We start from the raw sequence: 25,000 nt of genomic DNA, 5'->3' as shown, positions 1-25,000 counted from the left end.
TTTCAACCCAACACTAGTTATTTACCACTTTGGTTTAATATGAGTTTATATGTTACTCATATTCAGTGTCCATTATTACTAGGCTTAATGGAAAGACAGGTACATTTTCTTTTACTTCAGGGATTTCTAAAATAGCAACATTTTCTATAATTACAGTATTTTCAATAAACTTATATCTATGTATACAATTGTGGCATGATGTGTAAAAATATGAAAGCTATTAAAGGAAGCATAAGGGTTAAATTATTCTCTTTTTCCTCTATTGGCTTCAAAATATTCTGCAAAACAAATACATCCTTTTTATAGGGCTACTTGCTCCTAGTAAATTTCTCTTTGGAATTTTGTAAAAGACTATATCTTTTTCTAGTTTATATTTGTTTTTTTCTCTCTCTAAAGACACCAGTGCAATGTTGGAGTATACTGCAAAACACAGAATAAAGCTTGGTTTTTTGATAAAGGGATGTGACAGACTTAACATCATATATTGTTTTACTGTTAGTTGGTAAACGCAGGAAAGAACATGGCAATGCCTATCACTTCATAAAATTCTGTAAAGAACAGAAATAAGAATTTGTGCCCAAACATTCAGTATAAAACTCCTAAATAATTCCTTTCTTCATCACAGAGTAGCCTGCAGCATGTAATCACAATAAACATACAATATGCCCTATTTGTTCTTTAGGCTTGACACAATCACCATTAAGGGAACTGGAGCAATCCAATGTAAATGCCTAAGACTCAAACTTTCTTCTTCAAGAAAGCTCTTAGACTAAATACACAATTCCTACATTGAACTGAGTAAATGTGTGTATTTAGCACAATCTCTTTCAATACAGTGTAACAAATATATAAGTGCATTTTTAATGATCAAGTAATTTTGGCTTTCTAAGAAGAGCATTAGATGTGCCAACTTGGTTGCTTAGTTGTGCTTTAATCCTTAGTTATGAGTTTTAGCTCTTGTATACTGTATGTATCTAATTGCCTCTATAGTTTTGACCAGTAAACCCTTAAAACTCTAATGTTTATAGAACAAATATAACCTAATGAAAGTGATGACATGTCACAACTCATACAAATTGCACTTTGATGTATTTTTTACAGTAAGACCTTCCTGTCTGATATGTGTTTACATATTTATACCACATTTTATTTCTGTGTGCAAACAATCACAATGAATTTAATCACAAACACTACAAAATATACCCAATATTTAGGTTTGTTATGAATAATCTCCTTCCTTGTAGGTGTATGAGTCTTGTACTTCCTCTTGTACAAATTCCTCTTTTTTCTCCCAACCATTAGGCCAGCCACCGTTGACCTGGGTTGTAGCACCATAAGACTTGGTGGTACCATAATTTACATAATTCTGAGTAATGTCCCCTGTCTCTTCAGCAAGTTCATCTTCATGAATAAAGCCACATTTCTCTTCACTTGTCTGCTCAGGGTCTGCCCACGGTTGTTTCTCTCCTGAAGCAAATATGCCATAGAAGATAACACCTCCATAATGAACTAAAGCAGCAATGAGGAAGACGTACTGCCACTCTTCACGTGTCTGGGAAGAAGAGATTTGTTCAATCAGACTAGTGCATAGACCAATCTAACTCCTCTGAGCTGAAAGATTTAAATCAGGGATTGAGGCTGCAAGAGTCAGCACAGCTAAAACATTTCAGTGTCCAGTTTCCAATTATTTATATACATCTTTCTTTGAAAAATAGCTATTCATTAGCCTACAAAAGCACTGACCTGGTGAACATATAATGGAGCATGCTTCAAATTTGCAAGTTCCTGGATACTATTCCCTGGAGGTTCCAGGCTCTAATATGGATATCCTGGCAACCTGTACTATGGAAAGGTATTTTTCTTGAAGCCAATAGTATTAAACTAGAAGATATGAAAATGGTATCGCAGTTTACCTTGTTCTTTGTCATTGCTCCGACAATTATAGGGCAAACCATTCCAGACAAGGTCCCGACTCCATTAGAAATTCCCATTAAGATGCTGGCATACCTTGGGGCAATGTCTAAATGGTTGACATTGAATCCTGCAATACAAACGTCCGCAAACATCCATACCCAAAGCAGAGCATAACTTCAGTTCTGAAAAGTAATGCTATCACTTGGCAATTTTACTATAACGTATTTGGGCTGTTTAATTACTCTTTTTTTTTTTTTTTTTCCTGAAAGGCTTATAATGGTTAAATATTCCTAGAGAGACTCTGGGTTGCTAATTTCTATAAAAATATATTTTAAGAGGATACCGAATGTATATTCTTCCCAGAATTGCACTAGTGACTGTGTGGAGTAGAGAACCCAGAAGGTATTTAGACAGGGAGAAAGTTCATATTTCACAGTGTCATTCATGGCCATTTTGTGGTGTAAATAACATTTCATGTCTTCCTCCAGCCTGTACCACTTCCCTTTTCTGTTGTCCACATTATTCTTTTTGTCAGGCAAACCAGCAGAAGGGAGCTCCCTTCTGTGCTTGAGCGGTAAAAGGAAGCGGGGCAAAAGACAACATCTATAAATGCTGTATTAATTATTTTTATCACTGTTTTGTTTATTGTCTTGAATTTCCAGCAGCTTAATTCTGTTGCAATCTATATGGTAATTAGAAAATCTGAGGGGCAAAAGAAACAAACCATGCTTCTCTGAAGTAACAGAACTCATTGTCCCCCAAATAAACACTGAAGTAGGTGAAACCAGAAGGCAAATCTTTGGAACCAGAAAGATAATAAAAAGGAAAAGGAAGACAGCATGATATGGGTAACTGTTAAAGAAAGTTCAGTACACCTTTTCAAGCTGTACAGAACAGGCATAACACCATGCAGAATAAGTGGGATTTATGACAGATTTGATTAAGCAGAGTTTAGGTGTTTGGCACAGAAGAAAATAAAGCCTGTTTTAGACATAAGGAACCAGCATGGGAGAGGATGCTAAGATCACAGTGGGAAAACAAGGGACAGCCAAGTGACTTGTGTTTGGGACAGGCAAAGGCAAAGGGGCAATATATCAGAAGGAAAGAGCAAGAGATTAATTTTAAATCAGAAAAAAAAGCTAGTAATTAAGCCCCAAAGTAATAAAATAATGCAACACTAACAAAACATTAACTAATATACATTGAAAAGAAAACGTTTACATTTAGGTAGCATTGTATAATAGCAATCTATTTATGTTATATGTTTGATTTCATAAAAATCTAGGGTGTATATTAGCACCTCAATGAAAAGGCAATCTCATTAGCTGCAGTGAATATGGAAAAGATTGATGGTTTTGAACAACAATAATCTAATGTAAAAGATGTGGTACTGATTGTACTTTCCTTTGTAATGATCATAAATTGGTGCCATTTGGAATTCTGTGGTTTGTTTAAATTATTATCAGTTAGTAAATACCAAATTAGATGTTCTATCTTCTGAGGTAAAATAATTTACTAATAACGGCAATATAATCTTACCAGATATGGCGAATCCACTAAAGCCTACAGCAAGCACTAAGAATGAAATAGCCACTCCTTTACTGTGAGAGTACCCCACCACGAGAAGAAGAGTTGCTTCCATACCAAAACCTGGGGAAATCATAAAGAAAACCAAGCACTGGATAAAATTTCCTCTCAAATATTGCAGGCTTTACGATATGGTAATATTTCATAGGAAGACAGAGGCAAAATATTAGTTCAGAGTGGAATATAATCAGGTTTTTCTTTCATACCTAAAAATGTTCTTGCTATCTCAAACAATCCTTATTTTATTCTTTGCATACTAATTTATTGGTACCTCCTGTCATTTTGGAGATGAACAGAAATACTTGTGATTTGCTTGTGTCCTTCCAGCTAGCCCTAATAGGAATATACACCTAACCTGCCCTTATCACAGCCAGGATTCAGCTCATGGGAGTTTAACCTCTCAGAAGTCAGGGGCTGAATCTCAGGTAGCAGTCTGGTCTCTCTTAGTGCAAAGGGTGTTTAGATTAGGAGCTAAGGGTAAGCAAATGACCTGCCAAAATCTCCTCTGTTTCTTTAAGAATCTAAACGCTTATTCAAATGCCAGACATCTATATCGGAACTGGGAATAGGAACAACTGTGTTTACTTTTATTTAGTAACCACATCTAGAATACACAACAAATGCACAAAGTATGTAAACCCATGCAGTTTGTTTCTGCATACTGTATGGAAGTTGAATCTGTATGAGAAGCTTTGTAAGCAAATAGGGAGTCTTACCTCCACAGTTCATTATCTTCCTCACAGTAGTGGTTGAAAGAATCTGTTTGCTTCTCAAAAAGTCTGCAATTTGTCCCCCAATAGGAACAATAATTGTCATCACTAAATGCGGCACAGCAGATAGGATACCCACCTAAAATAATCATTAGAATTAGCAGAGTATAAACTGTAAGAAAATACTGATCATTTTCCGAAGCAGTCAGCAACTAATGATTTTTTCTCTTCATGTGCAGGCTAAACCAAAATTCTTAACTTGGTTTATTAAATGAACAAAACTTAAGTTGTAGTTGTATTTTGTGAAGGGCATACAGTCTTTAAGAACCTCAGATACCATGAGACTTTTTTAGATTGTTTTCAGTTTATGTTTAAGCTAATGGCTTTTCCCCTGACTTACAGACCCTCTGATCTTTATTTTTAGAAAACTGATGATCAATTGTGTTGAACTGAATGGTCACATTTCTGTTGGTGATGTGTTTGGTGCAGCATTGCCCACAAACTTAACATGTCTTGGCAGGTTCCTTGTGGATCATCCTCCCATGCAGCATGGCCTTTTGCCTTTGATTTCTGACCATCCCTCAACCTTCAAATTTCATGTGGGCAAAAGATATCTCTGAGAAACTCTGAACACAGTGAAAGAGAACATGCTAAATATCCATTGACAATATTGAACACATACTAGCTAAGTAAGACATAGTCATTTTGTGATGACTGTTCAAAGCTATAATAATATATTGGAAGACCCTTCCTTCAAAGCAGGATAGGTCATCCATAAGAATGGCATGAACTGCCATTCTATTTCCTGTCAACAGAATTGCCTTTGTTTAGTACATGTGGCATTTTGTTCTAATAGGGAATTCTGATTATTGTGTATAGCTGAAAGAGTGATTAAGCACAGGCGGGTTTGTATAATTCCTGTATGAACAGTCTGTCAGCTGGCCTGACTTGAGTTACAGACAGAATCTGTGAGAACAAAACGAACAGAAGTTTTCTCTACTCTTCAGTTAAAGTTGTGAAACTGTGTATTTCACTGCAGTTTATACAAGTAGCAACTATGTTGTTATACCCTAGCTTCATGGTAGTAGATATTTCTTCCAGTAACACAGGTATTAACTAGGAGGTAACTACAGTATCGCAGTTACTCCTTTGAGGTGTTCCTTATTAAATGATAACTATTCAATTCTGAGCATCCATATACAAAACTGACCTGTTGTTTACAAAGATCTACATTTCTTTGAATACACTGTGAGAAAAATCTTCTAGAACAAAATGATCAGATGAATTCAATAGAACATGACTATTCTTACTGCATGCGTAACAGATGATATTTCAAGCATGGCAAAGTTTCTTAATAGAAGTCCAACTAAATATAGAAGCCTATCTTTAAATGCAGGATGACATTACTCCATAATGCAGCAACACTTTGGAAACTACTCATCCAGTTGTCACACCTCAATTTAGGTTGACAATACCTGAGTGAACAATAGCAAAACAATACAGGTCTCTCAAAAACACAAGCCCCCAGCGCTTTCACAAACAGAAAATCTGTATTAGTAGAAAGTTTACTATAACTCTGAAGGCCTGTTTGCATGTATCCCTATTGACATTCAGGTCTGACCCAAAATTCATATGAATTGTGTGGAACCTTAGATCCTCCCTGTGCCTCATATTTTGTCACCATCTCTTTCATTTCTTAAGTGAAAAAAGGGGAGCAGTTCTCAACACATTAAAGGGACATATAGTAAGATGAAAAACTACTCTTCTTCCTAAAACTGGGAGGTCCTGCTTTGTAAAAGGCACCTGGAAAAGTTAAACCACTTGTCAGTTCTTTGTCAGTTCTTTTACAGCTTCGATGGGATCCTGCATGCCCTGGGGTCAGGGACAGAAGCCTAATGGCTCTCTCCACACCTTTCTAATACCATGCATAATCAGGTTTCAAGCACCTAACTGAAAATCTGGTTGCATCATGGCCCCAGGCAGATCATCACTAAATCTCACCCTGCTTTCACCTTCTCCATCCAATCCCTTGCCACCGTTGTTTCTGCACTTCCACGTGCTGCTCAAAGGAACAATATCTGGTAGCGATAAAATCTGAGGATGGTAAACCCATGATAAAGACAGAGAACACTTTTCTTTCCTCCTCCTATTAAATGCCACGAAAGTATCTCTGATACTGACTTAGCTTTACATTATTTTTTACATACCTTGCTTATTTCAAATCCAAATACTTCCTCAAAGTAAGCAGGCTGGCTAATAAGCAGCAAGTAAAAAGTCCAGCTTCTACAGAAGTTTGCAACAATTATTGCATAGACTGGCATAGATGTAAAAAATTTTCTCCATGGAGTTTTGTATTTCTGAAACACAGAAGAGGGGATCCAGTCACCATTTTGATCATTATCAACCATTTGTCTTCCCTTTTTCTAGATGGTATTTTTATCTATACTGCAAGAAGCTTATATATGCAGAGCTCTATATATTTGAATCCATATGACTTCAATTATCAAGAAGGACATGCATCCACATTTGGATGATCATGATTTAATTTAAAAACACAAGCAAGTAAAAATTACTACAAAATGCACAAGTGGAGAAACTCAGTGATACTTTGCTGTATCACAGCCCTCATGTAAATGCTATTATCTCCATTACTTTAACATGGACATACAAAGTCCAAAATGACAATATGTCTTTAAAAAACAATGTTGCTGTATCTAAAGCAACAGTCAGATTTTACTCCGCAAGCCCACAATTTCATCCAGACTTATTTTAAACATGGCTTTGCATTTACATATTAATAAAATATTCTGAATAATAATTTTTTCTATCAAGTCTCAGCTGAAACTGCTTGGTCAAGGTATTTTTTGTTTGTTTTATTGTATTTTTAAGATTAATTGCATAATGGATAAAAAAAGACAGATGGACAGAGCTACAGCCCTGCTGAGTCCCAGCACCTCTCCACGAGCCAAGGGTTGTGCCCATCTGTGTTGATACAGGATCCAGATCCAGATGAGTGTTTGAAAATCACTTCAGCAAGGTTCCAGCTTGAATTTAGTCTACTATTGATTTGAATACTGTCTTTTCTTCCCAGAAAACCAGTCCATAAATGGATATTTGCAATAATTTTTATGCCTATTAAATTACACTTAAGTGAGAGCTAAAGTTTAACTGTGCCTTTATTCATGAAAAGCCAGCCAGAAAAGCTAACCTGAGCCTATGGAGGAATTCAGCCTACATATTTTAGAAATACCTGAACTATTGATACAAACACTTCCAGAAAATGTTTAATTAAAAGAAAAACAAACAAACAAACAAAAAACATCAAAAAAACTCACAATAAAAAACAAACAGGTATTATCCAGCTCAAGTTAGAGTTATGTGGACATCCTTTGAAGTATCTCAGTATCTCATTTCATGTCACGTTTTGAAAAGCACTTGTAGGTATAAGAAACCATGAACACTGCTGAATGCTGTTAGCAATCCAGACACTTCCTCAAGAACTGCTAAAAATGACAGCTATTAAGAAACGTAGTATCTCTAGTTCCCTATTTAGTGTGGATCAAAGCTTTTTAAGAAAAGAAAAATGGTCTATTCCTGAATTCAATCAAGAGCCAATGTTCTCACCAATTAGCATAATGAAGACTGCAACTTGCAGTTTTTCTTGCAAATGAAAGAGAATAGGCAGGATTTGCTTTGCTAGAAGTTCTGAAGACTTGAAGAGACACTGAGTAGTCCTTTTCCTCCAGTTTTTTTTTAGGAAGAAGAAATCCTTCCAGAAAGGATTATACAGGAAGGAAATTAGCAGCTTGAACTCAAGAAAATATAAAGTTGCAATAAAACTGCAATTTTAAATGCAACCATAGCTCTTTTTTATACTTTGGAGTAGAAAAACAGGCAGAAATTTCATGAGTGATCTGCTGGAAGAACTGGAACCTGTATTCTGTTTGTTCAGAAGCAATATTCACCCAGAAATCCATTATTAGATTTCAGATCTCCCTACCCCCCAGAAAATCAATTTTTTGAGACATTATTTTCTTCCTTAAAGAAGAAAGCTGTTTGATTTTTTTTCTGTCTGTTTCTTTCTGTTTGGTTTTAGGGAGTTGTTTTGCTATCTGATAGGAATCAAGTGTGTGAGTAATATTCTTACTTCCATTGCACCTAGAAGATTGGCACTCTCTCCAATGCTTTCTTCTATGTATCTCCTTTCTTCATCTGTGATTGTAGGATGCATTGCAGGACTCTCGTATGAAACCAGAAGCCAAAACATGTACCAGACTATACCAAAGCTCCCTTTGGAATGAAAAGAAAGACTTTAAAAAGAAATGAACAGTAAATCAGGAAACAAGGGGGGGAAATCTATGATATATGAATAAATATAACAAATTTAAATGGCAGTTGTTACTGCTCCTCTACTGAGTCATTCTAACAGACAGTTGGGTACTGCAAACACAATTTGTGTAAAGTGCATGCAGAGTTGAAGCACAGTGAACATTTGTTTCTTTTATTTAAGAATCATTTCACTGTAAGTGAATATTCACTGATATTTTAGCCTCAGTTTGTACAATGCAATGCAATGACCCAGCTTCCATTTCATTTCACCAGCCTGGAAATGAAGTCCCATTCTGCTTTAAGCCACGGTTGTTTGATAACTGCACTAAATTTTTTACCTGCAAAATACAACTTTGTGGCACTGTTTTCAACATAGCAATGCACTTCTTGAGTAGTTTATTAAGTTTCTATAAGGTGTCCCCCTAATTCACATCAATTTTACACTGTAGAATGAGCTCCTTTGGGACATTCTTTTCTGTTGGTGTAAGTTAAGGTAGCACAAGTAGTGTGAATAAAATTATGTAGGTCTTCATATAAAAATCAGGACATTAGACAAGTACTCTAAACTTACAGTTGTATAAATGAAAGGGCAACTTTACATGATAGGAGATTATATAGAGCTGCATAGCAGTTTGCACTACTTGTACTGGAAGTGACCAAGGTTTCACCATGAGCTGCCTTGTCTTCTTACTTAATAATGTTGCTTTCCTACTGTTTCCTTTAAATTCTGTACTTTCCCTGTTCTTTTCTCTCAACTGTATTTTCAGCTTTATGGACCCACTTCTCTTTTTTTGGTCTCTTACCAGTAGCTTTTACATTTTTAGAAAGGGTAGAATAGGTCATACAATATCGGAGTGAGGTGAGCAAAACTGCATACCATACACATAGAACACAGAAGACCACCCAGTATATTGCACCAGAATTCCAGCTAAAGGCATTGCAATAACAGCTCCTGCATAGGAACCTACAAAACAAGACGTGTTGATGAAAAAGGAGAAATCAGTCTCAAAATAGTTTTACATTATGAGTGAAAGAAAGATAAGGATAGAAAGGTACTTACCACAAAAGGAGGTGGTTGCTAACCTACTTCTTTCTAATGGGGGGGCCCACTTGCTCCAAATCCCATGGCAGGCAGGGTAGGTGACCCCCTGAGAAATGGGTGTCAGAGGTTAGCTAATGATCATCAAACACTTACTTCAGTGTCTGTGCACAGTTATGATTTTTAATTGCTAGAGAACACTTTGCATTCCTATAGCAAGGTCTGAGCACAGCCATAGAAGAACTGTGATTTCTATTCAAGCTGAAATGGGGTTTGTGTATCACTCCAAATGTCGTGGTTTAAATCCAGCTACCCAGTTTCTCTCTCACTCCCCCCCTTCTTGCCCTCCCCCTGCTCCTGGAGGGATGGGGAGGAGAATCAAAAAGAATGTAACTCCCACAGGTTGAGATAAGAACAATTTAGTAACTAAGGTACAACACGAATCACTACTGCTACCACCAATAATAATAATGATGAGGGAAATAACAAGGGAAGAGAACACAACACCTCAGCACCCGCCGACTGATAACTCACCCCACCCCACCCGCCCGAGCACCGACTGATGCCTAGTCCAACCCCGCAGTGAACCAGCCCTCCCGGGTAACTCCCAGTTACATCCCAGGCATGGTGTGCTGTGATATGGAATACTCCTTTGGCTAGTTTGGGTCAGGTGTCCTGTCTCTGCTTCCTCCTGGCTTCCCCTTCTCCCTGGCAGAGCATGAGGCTCACAAAGTCCTTGGTCAGAGTAAACATTACTGAGCAGCAACTAAAAACATCGGTGTTATCAGTGCTGTTCCCAGGCCAAAAGTCAGAAACACAGCACTGCACCAGCTCCTAAGAAGGAGAAAAATGACTGCTACTGCTGAAGCCAGGACACCAAAGCATTCAAGAGGCTTTTTGAATCACAGTTATTTTCATTTCCTTTTCCTACCTCTCCCTCTTCCAAGAGAGACTTAGGAAGAATTAAAAAGAGCTTAATGCACAAGAAGGAAAGATGAAAGCACAGACCCTCTGGAGTCTTTCTAATGCTGGGCTGATTTCTTCAACCCTCTGTTTTGGTGGCCTTCCAACTTTTTTCCTCTAACATTTTAAGTACAATTTAAGAAATACAGATTATTGTTCCACTGCTTTAAAATAGAAAACAAAATCCATAAGAGCTTAAAAACAGAATGCTTAGCGAGAAGTTCTTCACTCTGTCTTTAATGAGCCTTCTTGAGCACTTAAAGCAAATAATTGAATGGTGTTAGTGGGTTTGATTTTAAACCAGTTACTTTTTAGGTCACTCTTGAAAACCAGCCTTTAACTTACTAATAATAAAGAAAAATTCAATTAAATAAATAACATCATTACATCCTTCAGTATTGATAATTTAGAAAATGTAATATGGAATGTACAGCAATTTTCCTCAAAACTCCTTCTTAAGAATAGCTCTGATGCATGTATAGTTACTGTCACTTTTCTCTTAGTCTGATAATTTGTTTCCTGTGCAAAACGTAGTATAATAAGTTTTTGTGAATGTTGAGGTTATTATAAATGTTGAGCTTATCAGTCTTAATGTGCAATCATTATAAAATACATTCTTCTGGTTTGAAAGATCATATGCCAAATTTCATGTTTATTTCTATCTTTTTGCCTTTTTTAAAAAGTACATGATCTTAAGATTGTAATGTTTTATTATAAACCTTGAATGCTCCTGTTTGAGATGTTTTGTATTCACAATGCTTTTGAACAGCATTACAGAAATGTCTCTATTCTGGTTTGTAATAACCCACCTGCTTCTGTTCCTCTCTTTGCAGACAGGCTCACCTCTTTTCCTCACAGATCACATTTCAGGATTGCATCCACATTTATACACATATACTTTAAGAACTTGACTGACAGTTACCTATCTCAAGCGCATTCTGCACCCTCTTGTGGAGTCTTTTTATACAATAAAGGGCATGAGTTAAGATCAGTTTATTCAGTGGAAGTGTGCACCCTGAGGGGCAAAGAACCAGCAATCACAGGCCTAAAAATCTGTCTTTCAGTAAAGAAACAAGAAAACAAAATTAGAAGGCAGACTCAATTTTTTTCTCTTTTAAATTATGGTAAATCTCTCATTCATTCCAACAAGAGTGTGGTCAGGGCCTATGATAGAAACTTAGTTCCTTATTACAGATTTAATCTGGGAGGCTGGGTAGGAAATAGCTGCTGAGAATAGCACCACTATAAGCCCTATGCGGTACAAGATTTCAGTGAAACTTCACTGCTAAATACCTCCCTCACTAGCTTCTTAGCAAGAGACAACTTTGCTATAAATTTTATAGATGAAGGAAAATCAAATAGCTGTAATCCACACACTGAAACCCATTACACTGAAATCAGTAATAAACTAAAAGCCTTTTTTGTTTCCCCTGCCAAACTCACAATAGCTAGTTAAAGGCTAACAAACATCTGTCCCTTTTCCTGGTTATTTTGTGATTTCTCCTTACCTCTACAAGGCCCTGCAAGATCCTCACAAAGATGACGCATCCGTAGTGCACCCTGGCTGCAGATGGTATGAGCATGTTGAGTGAGGATGTCAGCAGTATAGCAGCACCAAATACTCTGTGGATATGTGGAAACAAAAGACAAGGAACTAATTTTAGTGTTGTTCCAATTGACTTGCTCCACATATGTTCACGTATCAATATAGACATATTTAAATATATGTTCTTTATGTAGAGAATATACTAAATGCTGGACTGAATTAGTGTCTACTTCCATCTAGTGTAACAACCTGCCTGATAAGACCCAGACCAAACATGGACATAAACATCTATTTAGCCTAATTTGCTAAGGAAATACATCTTATGCAATCACAGGTATACATCTTATTCTCCCCATAAATCCCCACTCTTTCATTTTCACATCTATTTCAACCAAATCTGATTGAATTCACCACCCTCTAGAGAAATTAGGAACTAGGTCTCCAAATGGTTTGCTAAAACAGGTGGCCAAGAAAAAGAGAGATTTTCATTAATGCTTTAACTGTAAGAAAGTGGCACCATGCATTCATTGCTTATAAAGCTGTAGAAAAATCTGATTTTATAAATGCCAAAGCAGCAGGAAGAATTTCAAACAGAGCTGGGATTTTCTTAGACACAAGAGTAAATTAATTTGGAATCACATATGCATAGAAAACGGATCATTCTTTCTGCTGTTTTTTCAGAGGCTACTCACTGAATACTTCTGATTTTGATTCCAAGAGCATCCTAGGAATTGCTAGGAATAAAGCATATTACAAGGTCAAAATATATGTGTAGTGACGATCTATTTGCAAAATTCTACTGCTTTGACTGAATTTTAACTTGATTCAATTAATACCTGCCCCTTGTAGGAGAAAGCCTTTTCTCCAGCATTATTATATCATATTTATGTTCATTCATTGTGGAAATAATATCTTTCTCCACCATTTCATTTCAATGGAACTATACAAAAGGATGAAACCAGTAGCGATGACTGGTCACTTTCTTTATACAAGCCTATGTAATGCTAAGATAAATCTTGGAGATGTCTTAACATATGACATCACGGTATCTGATGTGGAAATGATTTGACAGAAACCTTTAACCTTAGCATGTGTTCTTCAGAAATTGGTACAGTGCCATAAGTTAGTAAGAAACAGACCTCAGTCTAAAGGAGCAGGAAGCATTGATAAGTTTCATGGCAAAAATTCTCAAAGATATCTATGTTTCACATCCTTTCTTTTGAATTACAGAATTATTTAGAATAATTTAGAATTATTTAAAGATCTGTATCTTTAAATAGCTGAGTGTACTCCACTTCTATTTGACAAATATTAAAGGGCAGGAGAAAAAAAAGCCTTGGCACAGTAAGGAAGCTTAGTTCAATAGCTCTAAATCTGGTCTTGTCACTGTGTTTCCAGTGATCCCCACCTCATGTTAAACACTATCTATCTAGCTATGCAGTGCAGTTCTGGCTCTTGTTTGGCAGCATGTTCAGTACCTTTACTAGGACTGACTGGTGCAGTATGTGAACTATTCTGGCCTGAACTCCTCCTTTACTCTTAACTTCCTTATGTGTAAGTCTCTAATCCAGAAGTACATGCAGTTCATTTCTTTACAATTTAATACTTCCATGTGCTCACATAAACCACAATGGTGTCTTGGGTTTCATTTGCTTTCATCTTTATTTATGAATGATAAGAGTTTGGGACTCGCAGGATTTTTGCTTGTGATTTTAACAATTTCTTTTAAGAACTGAGATGTTCCTGTTAGCCATTTTTGAAGAGCAATAGGCTCTAACTGTTCTAAAGGTCCATCAAGAAAATCATTCTTCGCTTGTGAACAGGAAGGACTGGTTTGTACCCTTTACTCTTTCTTTCCTGAACAGCTACGCAGCCAAATGCCTACTGCAGTGATATGTTTTCAGTTTGTGTTTGTGCATAGACTTGCTGGAGCAGATTCTTAGCTAGTGTGAATCAGTGCAACTCTTTCTAAATCACTACTCATGTTAAAATCACGCCAAGATGGAATATTAAAAATTGCCACTTCTTTAGGAGGATGAGATTTGTAAAATTGTTGCGCTAGGTAGCTGTTTCTTCAAGGAAATTTGCTCCAGTTTTTCAGTTCTGTATCTGCAATCAGGTCCTGTTTGCCACAACTGAAAGCTGTGTTTCCCAGAATTGCTTTTATCCTCATGTTCATTAAAGAGAAGCTGTTTCCTTGTGTCTGCTCCTTCTAGAAGGGAAAGGAAAATGTAATTTAAGGAATCATCAGAGGCATGCATCTCCCAAGTGAAATTCTTGCCTGTATTTAGACACACAAGTAACAGTGAATATTTAATTACATCGAGGAGCAGATGAGGAAATAACTCCACAATGTCACTTGTAGGTCAACTGTCTCTCAGACCTATACTTTGTAGGAACAGCCTTCTCAAAAGTAGAGCAATTTCCCCCAGAAGAAAATATATGTATTTAAGTGTAGAATGAATTAGAGTTCAATTATGATTCTTGTAAGAAATGGCTTTTTGTACTTTTTTTTGAATGCACATTAAAAGCAGCACCATGAATTTAGTACACAACTATTAATAAATCAGTTTCCTCTATAACTCTTAGTCAAGAGCAAATACATCTTCCTGCATTTACTTTGCATCTCAGTGCACATCCACAGATAGAATCAGTATTTCTCCTTCATGCTCTTCTGTTTTGTTACACTTATTTCACCTCCATACATACTAAACTCTTCTTCCTAACAATGTATTGTGATATAGTTCTGGCTTTTGTCCAAACTTACTGTTATATTTAATATCTCAGCTAACTGCTTTTATTATGATTTAGATCAAAGAAGAATGGTTTTGAGCTACAATAAACCAAAAAATATATTTGAATGCTGCACATTCAAATATATTTAACTGGGAAATGGAACATTCTGATTGCTCTTAAGGCATTTCTAAGCATTTTACTGGCCCACACATCAACCTCACAAATGAAATTGTTCTTTTTTTTTTGTGCTTATGTTTTTCTTATGTTTATGAAACAGTGATTTTATGATCTGTTGTGTTTCTGTTCTGCTTCCAAACAATTCGCATTTGCTCAATTTTGCTACAGCACAAATTCCAACAGTGGGATAGAAACCATGTTTTTCTTTAAGATCCTTATGTTTCCATGGCAAATTGACAGTATGTGGGGTTCCATAGTTGTATTTCTTGCAGCTGACAATGCATTTCTTCAGTCCTGCTTTCTACAGTGACATGGGCTTGTGGAGAAGGCTTCACACCTCAAGCACCAACACCACTAGTGTTCACACCTCTTACAGACTGAGCCAAGCCTTGCTGCATGGTGTCATTTGGGTTGAGGTCAGACTAAGAAATCACATAGAAGTGCTGCTGGATTTTCAGTCAGAGGTACCCCTGAACATCCATTTCATGTTGTGCACACTCCAAACCCCATAAAACAGAATCATAGATTAGTTTGGGTTGGAAGGGGCCTTCAAAGATCATCTAGTCCAACCCCCAACTTTTCAACATGTTCGAATGCCGTGACACTAATAAAGAGCCTTAGCAGATTTCAGGTAAACTGAGAAAACCTCAGCATGCCAGTGACAGGGCAGCTCAGGCCGATGATATGGCCACCATTCTTGGCCCTGGCGCTGAAATGCCTGACATACCTCCATCAGCCCTAGACTTGGGGGAAAATCCCTTTTTGACTCAAAATCAGAAACTGTATATGTATCTGCATATACACACGGTTGGGTTTTTTGTTATATATATTTATATACATATATATACACACACATATATATACAGAAGAAGACAAATGAATAAATACAATAGCAGTATGTCTAGGAGAGGCAAAAAAGATAAATCTGGTCCTCATAAGTGACCAGAAGCAGCCCTGAAACAAAGAATGATGCTTTGCTTATCTATTTCTATTTCTAGACTCAGTAGACTTGGACCTGAAAGACAGAATCTAACACTGATCCTCAGTGTTTTACTGACGTTGGCATTATACGAAGGTCATGAGCTGTGACTTAGTCCTCCTGTAATACAAGCAGTAATAATAACAAAATCATATTTGACTAAGAGATGTTTGGAATGGGAGCAGAAGAAGGAAATTACTCTGGCAGCTCAGGAAAACTGCTTAGAATGGAATGAAGTTGCAGGGGGAATTAATCTTTTTGGATTTCAAGCCAGCTGGCTCATTTTTCTCTTCGGGGACAAACTAAAGAGAAAAAAAAAAAAGTATTTATTTTCATCTCTGGATTTCTAATCTGCATCTGTGCAGCCCCACTGTTCTCATCTACCTTTTCCAGGGAATTCATACTGCATGAGTATTCTGCATAGAAGTACCTTACAGATACTGTCACTCAGCTGGAAGAAGTGGCAGCTCAAAAAGTGAGCTGAGACCAGTGGGAGCACTGATGCACACCACACACTAAATGCCAGATGAGTGACGTATTGGCTTACACATATGAGATCTAAATGTAAGGGATCCTTCTTGGAAGCATCCTCTCACCCCAGTGACTGGGAGTGAAAATCCCTCGCTTATATATGGGAAGGAGTCAGTTCCTTAGCTGTCTGAATCACATGTATTTCTGTTTATGTGATTTTTTAATATAATTGGCAAATTCCACAATTACCTATATCTCTGTTCTCTAAATAGTTGGTCCAGCTTTGTGAGAATGAAACTACTATGGAAACCCAATGCTATGTCTGCTCTAAAGCGTATGAAGTACCTTAACTTATTGAATGTATCTAAAAAAACAACTGCGTCTTGACTATCCTTTGACATTTGTTCTTGAGCTGTGCTTATTTGGTGAGTCCCAGGGCAGGGGCAGCAGCTCACTGCTGAGCACAGATCACACAAAGTGACTTTTTAGACTATTCTGTCAGCTCAAGATTTCTAAAATTTATTCCTTTTAATTCTCGCTACTATCACTCATCTTTGACACACCTCTTCCTGCAAAAGGCCAACACCACAAAATAGAACTGTTTATGTTAATTTTTATACAACATGTAGAATTTCTTGTCTGAGAGGAGCTGCAAGGCTGAATTCTGGATTAAATGCTTCGTTTTTTGAGTAAAACATAATGTCTAGGGAGAAACAGGGCAGGAGTAAGCTGGAATGCCTGTAGACATGCAGCAGTGGTTCAGAATCCTTCTTTCTGCAAATGTTGCTAGCAATGACAATTTGTGATCATCCTTTATAGCTTATTTTTCCTTTGAATTGTGTAGTGACTGAATATATAGAAGTATCAGAGGTTGAGGAGCCCTATAACCCTTCCCTTCTTACAGTGTTTCTCTACCAGTATCAGGTGGGATGAGGCCTTCTAAGACTTTGACACAGAACATGGACGTTTTGATGACCTGATTTTGCTGTGGTTTGTTCTGCCAGCTTTGATGATAAAGAAATCCCCAAATATTCACAAGTCTTTTAGCAAAGCGGACCATATAAGGGCTCGATCTATCACCAGAGTGAAATGCCGTGCAGAGGCGAAGTCAATGTGTATCAGTAACACTAAGTCCCTTTAGCCTTCTTCTTTCACCAAGTCCCACTGATGCCACTGACTCACACAGGTCAAACCAAGACCCTAAAAAGTTTTCAGACTGCACTTTCCACTGCGTATTCACAGACCTGTTTTTTATATGTCACTGTGTATTTGATTAAGAACTTGGGCACTGTTGGATGACATCACCACTGCAATTGATGCTAAGTGTAAAATACCCTTGGGTCATTAAATTCTGATTGTTGCGCTTACCAGCAAGCACATTACATCATCCTTTCATAAACAGATCAGGTTTCATCTCAGAAGTAATTAGCATTTGCCCTACTTATTCTGGAGGCCTTTCCAGCTTGTTACTTGTAACATCTAGTAGGTGTCTTGTACCTATGCTGTTTTACTTTAATGGGTTTAATCTCTGAAGTTTACCCCAATAGCAATCCTGTTGTTCTCTCCTTTGCATCACTAAGCAAGCCAGGCCTTCTTCACCTTGTCTCCTTTATTCTTCATTAATTTGGTCACCTTACCAACCCCTCCCTATCTCCTGTTTGAATTCAGCTGGAGAATCTCTCAAACCTGGGGTTTTGTTTTATAACTCATTATATCCATGATAATGTCTATATATGTCTAAATAAAACTCTGACGTGTTTCTTATAGATCATTAGCTTCAGGATGGCTTGATCTTTATGTCATCTGCTAGATCATGTTTCAAACCAAGACCCTCTTGTCCAAATTACCTTACCAAGTTCCAGGGTTTAGGCTTTGATTCAACTGTTTCTGTTCATTTAGAGATATATAATACACTGATCGAAGAAATCGTCAGTGGTTTTAACTTTAAAATGTTTTGATGTGCTGGTTAGGAGGACACCTGCACTGTGTTGGACTCACAAGCTACATCTGTACTGCTTTGTGGAGAGTTTTCTGATGTATGGGCCACTTACGCAGCTGATTGTATCTGGATTGCTCAGAGCAAATGCAGATTCCTTCAGAGCAAAGTGACTGTGACATTAGTGTCTTTATGCAGCCAGCCTAAACAGCATCTCATTGCATGAAATCCAGCCTACATACTGTATTGGGGTGAAATATCAAATCAGGTAGAAACAATTAAGGATACCTGCTGGATAGAGTGCCTGGAATTAACAATGTCAGAACCATATGTGGGTTTTGTTTCAGAGAGGATTAATCTTTTCCCCTGAGAAAGGGGCTCTGGTTATGAGATATCATACATACAGTAGGTATTACATGGAAGCTTGGGTCCTGGGAGAGTCCTGGAAACAAAGTTATTTGACAGTATTGACATATCATAGATAACATAATCTCAAGAAATTTGAAGTTTCTTTATCAGCTTGGTCTGAAAGCATGTGGTGTAATTTTATGTAAACTGCATAGGAAATTTTCTACAGATACTCATTTCAAAGAATTTGGATCAGTGGAGGATGGAATGCAAAATAAATCCAAATTTCAGACATAATCCTACTCTTGTTAGTTATATCTGAACAAACAGGGACAAGTTCTAAAATTTTTGTATTTAGTCCTTGAGCAAGACCGGAGGAGGCCACAGAGATGCTGCAGGGGCTGGAGCAGCTCTGCTCTGGAGACAGGCTGAGAGAGCTGGGCTGGTTCAGCCTGGAGAAGAGAAGGCTCCAAGGAGAACTTAGAGGAGACTCCAGCGCCTAAAGGGGCTATAAGAAGCCTAGAGAGGGGCTTTTCATGAGTGCCTGTAGGGACAGGACAAGAGGGAATAGGCTTTAACCTGACAGAGGGGAGATTGAGAGGAGCTCTTAGGCAGAAGTTCTTCCCTGTGAGGGTGCTGAGGCACTGGCACAGGTTGCCCAGAGAAGCTGTGGCTGCCCCATCCCTGGCAGTGTTCAAGGCCAGGTTGGATGGGGCTTGGAGCAACCTGGTCTAGTGGAAGGGGTCCCTGCCTGTGGCAAGGGGTTGGAACTGGATGTGCTTTAAGGTCCCTTCCAACACAAACCTTTCTGTGATTCCATGAAATAGCTCACTGAGAGTAAATGCAGTTGTCTGCATTTAGTATCTTGAGGATTGCCACCATCCTATACCCAAGTAATTCCAAGAATCCACATTTGTCAAATAAGGGTTGTATAGGCACTTCACAGTAACAGAGAAAAGAATATTTTAGCCTACAATGTTCTTGTTTGAGCTAAAAAATTAACACCATTAAAGATGGCTTACTTGCTTCCAATGTCTGTAACTGTAAGCAGTGTTCTTCCTGACTTGTGAAAAGATTTGTTTTCCTCAGCAATATAATATGACAGTCTTTTGCACTTTTTCAGCTGATCCCCCATGCACCAATGGTTACATCCCTGACAGCAAACTGTGAGTAGCCCCTCATGTGGGATATTTACATTACCTAAACTGATGTTTCCTAAGTATGTACCTACATGTCACTTGTTCATCTCCTTTGTAACTCCTGATAATGTTGCTCTTACTGTAGTTTTATTCTGCAATCATATTGATTACATCTGATTATTTATGTTTATGATTATTTATATTTACTCCTGATAATTTATGCTTAAGTATTTGATATGGACTAAGTAAAAATAAACCCAGTGGGGAGACACTCTTCAGCTATTCTGTGACATTTATCATCATTCTGTCTTGTCTCTAGTATAGGCTAATTTCCTGATGACTCTGATGACCCTTCTACTGTAGACATATTCCTGTGGAATGCTCATCTTGACAGTTTATGGCTTCAGAAATGATAGACAGAATGTAGTGGTTTTTTCTGAATCAAGCCTTTAATTTGCATAAAATGACATAGGGCTAACAAAGCTGGGATTATGCCATGAATATTAGAGTGGTTGATGAACTCAGCTGCCCAGCAAAGCAGATAGAATAAGCTACCTTTGACATTAGAGAGGAGCCCTTATTCCCAAGTGCCAGTCTTAGCTTGAACGTGCTTCATAAGAGATCCTTTTTAATAACAGTCTGTGGCCAGAAGCCGTAATATAGCAGCTTTATTTGTTTTTTTTTTAAACGTGATAAAACAGGTCATTTTCATTCATATGTGTACAAGGGAGGAGGGGGATGTGTGTCTGTGTGCCCTTCATACAAAATCCTATTATAAGCCCTTCATGAAGCATTAATATGTAAAAGCCGACCTCCCGCCATCTAATCCAGTATAATAACGGCTAGGATACATTATTAATTTTTGTCACACATCTGAGGCCCCCTTTTATCAACCAAAACCCTTATCCAAATCCCTTGTTGGATCATTAAATTGTGAAAACAGCTTCATCATTCATGACAGAAAAATGGAAAGACCCTGAGCCATATGGCAGAGAGAGCAGCGGTACCAGCCACACTGGACCCTTCCCCAGTACCCTTCTTGCAGTGACTGGTGCTTACGAGGCCCTGCAATGCAGCAGGGTGACAGAATCATCTGGGGGAGAGCAGTATGCAGTATTGATTTCTTAGCCTGGAAACAAAGGAACCCCACAGCAGCACCCAGTTTCATCTGTAGAATTTTGAACTGACTGTGAAAAGTGGGCTCGGCAAGTATGGCTTCAGGGGTTCTGTCTTACAGTGCAAGGTCAATTTATGTCTTCAGGAGTTCATAAATTGGCTCTTGTCTACCCTTCCCCAAATTCCTTAGTTCTGCTGAGAATTATACATTGTTTGCAAATCAGAAAACTACACAATATGTACACCTGCTAAAGGGGGGGGTGGGGGGGGGCGGTGAAGGGGAAGGGGAGGGGACTTATTTCCCTTTTTCAAGCAGAGCAATGTGAAGATATCAGGTTCTAGGAAATCTTTGTCCTTGCATTTCTAAACCAATACTTCACCTTGCATGTTTTTATGCTTGTTGTCATTAAGGCTGGTTTTGGGATTAAAACTGATTTTACTGACACACTAATGACACAATTTCAGTGAAAATCTTTAGGACTCTGAGATGAGATGCACTGGCACACAGTTGTCCAAAATATCATCCATCTTACTCATGCAAATAATCCTATCAGATTACTTGCTGGAAAGAAGGATTTAGTCCTTAATAACAAGATGAATGGCACTTTAAAAACAAAGATGAATTTGAAGTGAAAGGTTGGTTTATATATTTTCATTCAGGTGAGAATGTGACAATGATGAAGAGTTCAACATAGATGAGAGATAATTGCATTGTAGAGACATTTAGGGTAGCTGTCTAGTAATGATTTTAATGGAATAGTGCCACTGCAGTTTAACAGATAATTAGAAATATGTGTCATTATCATAGAATTATAGGGAGACTTTAATTACTTAAACACTATCATTCTATTCTGCTTTTTATATTTCTTTGTGTAAGAAAGTTCTGTTTGCATATACACAAATGAGCTAAAGTGGTCACTCAGTTTTGTTTTACCAAAAAAACTCAGTTTGTGATTAGTACAGATCTATTTATGAAACATTATTTGGTACATGCAGTCCAAACCTGCATTTCCATTTTAAATATATAACTGCAAACTTGGGAATTAATTCCCTATCCTGTGTAATCTAGTGATGTCCCATTCATTTGATAGAATTTTTCCTGATTTACAGTAAGTGTTTAAACTGTTCACTTAGGAAATCAGTGAGGAAATACTGCCACAGCATTTTGGGAATGCTTTTGATAGAACAAGGGGTTTATTACAGATTTCCAGTGTGGTTTTAAAAGAATTTTTAAAGAGTGCACCAGCAGTTAAAACATAGCAATATTTAAATTCTCCTGAGATGAGGTGCTAAAACCAGTCCAGTTTCACACCTTCCGCTGTATGGGTGACAGCACAGCAGGGACTTCATTCACAGGCAGATGCAGCTTTGTAGTCGCATGAATGTGAAATAGAAAATACTAATTTAATAAAACTATTCTGTTTCTAGATTAAAGCAGAACAAGTGCTTGGCTTTAAGGCCATGTAGCCTGAGATTCACTATGGCATTAACCATTATGTTTCACTTGATTATCCTTTATATTTTGCTTAATTATCCTTGTACTGAAAACATTTTATAATAGCTAAAATAGAAATTCTAATATTGGAATTTAACACCCAAAGAAGAATCTAACATTTAATTTCTCTGGTTGGACCAGCAGTGCCTAGTCATTATTGTTCATATTTATGCTTCTTTTATTTATACAGCTATAATTTACTGGTCCTTGTTATTATCTTCCCATGGGACTAAAGCACACATTAGTCTCAGTGATTTTTCCAGTGGCATACATTGTAATCAGATTACCTCCTAGCATTCTTCTTTATATACTGATATTCTAAATATATAGCTCTTGTTATTTCTTTCACTATGTGCCATTATATACTATAATCGTTTAAGTAATTGAAGATCTCTAAATAAATCTCTAATTTTTCGACACTGATATGAATATGTGTGTACCCAAAATACCCACCACAATCCAAAGTCAGTGTCCTTGACCTAAATACACTCACTGCACTAAATACAGAAAAATAAAAAAGGATTATAGTGACTTCCTTAGTACAGCATTATGTTGGAAGCTCATGATGGGTTTCTTGCCTAGCACTTAAGATCCCACTCAGCTTTCCTGGGGTGGTTGCCCCGCTTTCATGTTACTTTGCACTTAAGAGTCATATTTAGCAAACAATTCAGTTTACTGAATGATATTTTGTATATCACCTGATTGTCTCATCCTTTTTCTACCCACAAGTTTATCAGCATTTATATGTACTCCAGAAATGCCTGATAAAATGTGAAGCTCGCAGTATGGTTTGTTTAAGGGCTACTCAGCAGTATCATAATAGTATCAAAAAAGAATGGGTTTCATCACACCATGGGATGACCTGGCCAATACCACAAGTAACCTGGGGTCCTCATACAGTACATAGGCAGAGGTATGCATATTCTGGGGGGTGACACAATACACCTGAGATTTGCAGTGCTTTTTAACTTAGATAAGCACAATAAATCTCCCTAGAGGAGCTCAAGGTCAAGAAAAACTGCATCACTTTCCAGTTTGCTATTTTCAACGCATCGGAACAGCAAAATCCATTTATAATGTAGTTGATAAATACTACAAAAGAATGTAACTATTAGATGGCATTTCTGAATTTATCAGGATACTGCCTTCATAGCATTGTTGCAGAACATTTCGACATCTTGGCCACTGGTGTTTAAATGCATTCCATTTAAATCAAAATTTGAATTATAGAGGTGAAGAACCACCAAACCCCAAATTTCTTCTTTATTTTCAGTCACTAAGAATGATGATTGTTTTAAAAAAAATTGTAAAGATTGTCTGAATTCTGATTATCAAAATTTCTTTTCATGGACTAAGTGGAAATTCAGATGAGGTGGGGTTGGAGGACTGTTAGCACTTCATACTCTTTCTGTTCACAGTGCATTGTAATTACATGATGACAACCCCTCTGGTGGGAGCCTCTGTAATGCTGATATTGAAACCTGTCGTTAAAAACCATTCAAATGAGATCTATGTGCTTTTAATGGCATTAACTGCCATTATGAGTAATAGCCTTGCTGATTGAAAAGTGTGGATACATGGTGTAGGGCATCACACTTGAATGTTCATGGTTTATGTATTCTTCAAGGAAAGATGCTTTTAAATAATACAAAAGCAGCTCAGTTCCTTCCTCCTGAAAACCCTGCTGACATTAGTCAAAATCCATTGTGATTTAGTGAAAAACATGACACCAAATCCCCAATAATCTCAAAAAAAAACCAACAAAAAACATCTCATTTCACTCGCTTTTTGGAAACAAAATTTTGCTATTGCTAATGAGAAAGGATTGTGACCAATCAACCTTTATATTATTTTGGATTTGTCTCTGGAATCTGCTTGTCTATCCTTGCCCCTGCAGTCTCCAAACCTCTGAATCGTGGGTGATTTTCTTGCAGTAAAAATAGTTACATAAAGATCTTTGCAGGGACCATGAATTCTACTCCCAGTGTCCAGTAGTTTTGTTTAGTGTAAGGCTGTATGTATGTTCAGATAGGAGAAGTAACCTAGATGAGTTGCCAGCCTGGATGTCCCTGTGACAAGATACCTCCTCTCTAAACTACTAGTGCCTGCTCAATACTCTCTGCTATCATCATGTCATGATTAATCTGTGACAGGGTTAATTGTTCATTGTTCTTTGAGAATTTAACCCCAAGTAAAGGAATAGCTGTAGCAAACTCTACCCATGGGGCTCCACATCACACTCCCTTCATTCCCCCAGCCTGCTGTGGTTGGTTGCATAGAGTGTCTTCCAGAGGCAGATCCTCCTCTGGGAGAATAGATCTCCAGGCTCTTGTGGCAAAAGGGAATCCTCTTCTATTTTCACATACTACTCAAAGGATGCAAGTTTAAAGCTTCACTGATCGCAGATGAGGGGGCACCTGAGGCCTAATCCATGTTTTTTGGAAGATGATGTTGTCTTGCAATGTACTGAAGGTTCTCTGCTCCTACAGAAGTCAATAAAGGTCGAAAGTGTTCA

General features: G+C 37.5%; 1 protein-coding gene across 1 annotated transcript in view; it reads right to left on the bottom strand.

Moving 5' to 3' along the window:
• Window positions 1-1,105: 1,105 nt before the first annotated feature.
• Window positions 1,106-25,000, bottom strand: part of SLC17A6 (solute carrier family 17 member 6) — a 31,654-nt gene continuing 7,759 nt past the window's right edge. Inside the window, exons 4-12 of the mRNA XM_061355035.1 lie at window positions 12,051-12,165; window positions 9,601-9,688; window positions 9,418-9,504; window positions 8,359-8,501; window positions 6,419-6,568; window positions 4,218-4,350; window positions 3,454-3,564; window positions 1,914-2,041; window positions 1,106-1,552 (exon numbers count right to left, since the gene is read on the bottom strand). Of these exons, the coding sequence (XP_061211019.1) occupies window positions 1,220-1,552; window positions 1,914-2,041; window positions 3,454-3,564; window positions 4,218-4,350; window positions 6,419-6,568; window positions 8,359-8,501; window positions 9,418-9,504; window positions 9,601-9,688; window positions 12,051-12,165 (1,288 nt within the window). The 3' untranslated portion in view covers window positions 1,106-1,219. The remainder of the gene's footprint in view (window positions 1,553-1,913; window positions 2,042-3,453; window positions 3,565-4,217; window positions 4,351-6,418; window positions 6,569-8,358; window positions 8,502-9,417; window positions 9,505-9,600; window positions 9,689-12,050; window positions 12,166-25,000) is intronic.

Source organism: Neopsephotus bourkii, unplaced genomic scaffold, assembly GCF_033783945.1.
Source record: "Neopsephotus bourkii isolate Nb327-2 ecotype Australia unplaced genomic scaffold, CSIRO-AGI_Nbou_v1 NB_768, whole genome shotgun sequence".
Classification (NCBI taxonomy): Eukaryota; Metazoa; Chordata; class Aves; order Psittaciformes; family Psittacidae; genus Neopsephotus; species Neopsephotus bourkii.
This window is presented reverse-complemented; position numbering and strand designations above follow the sequence as displayed.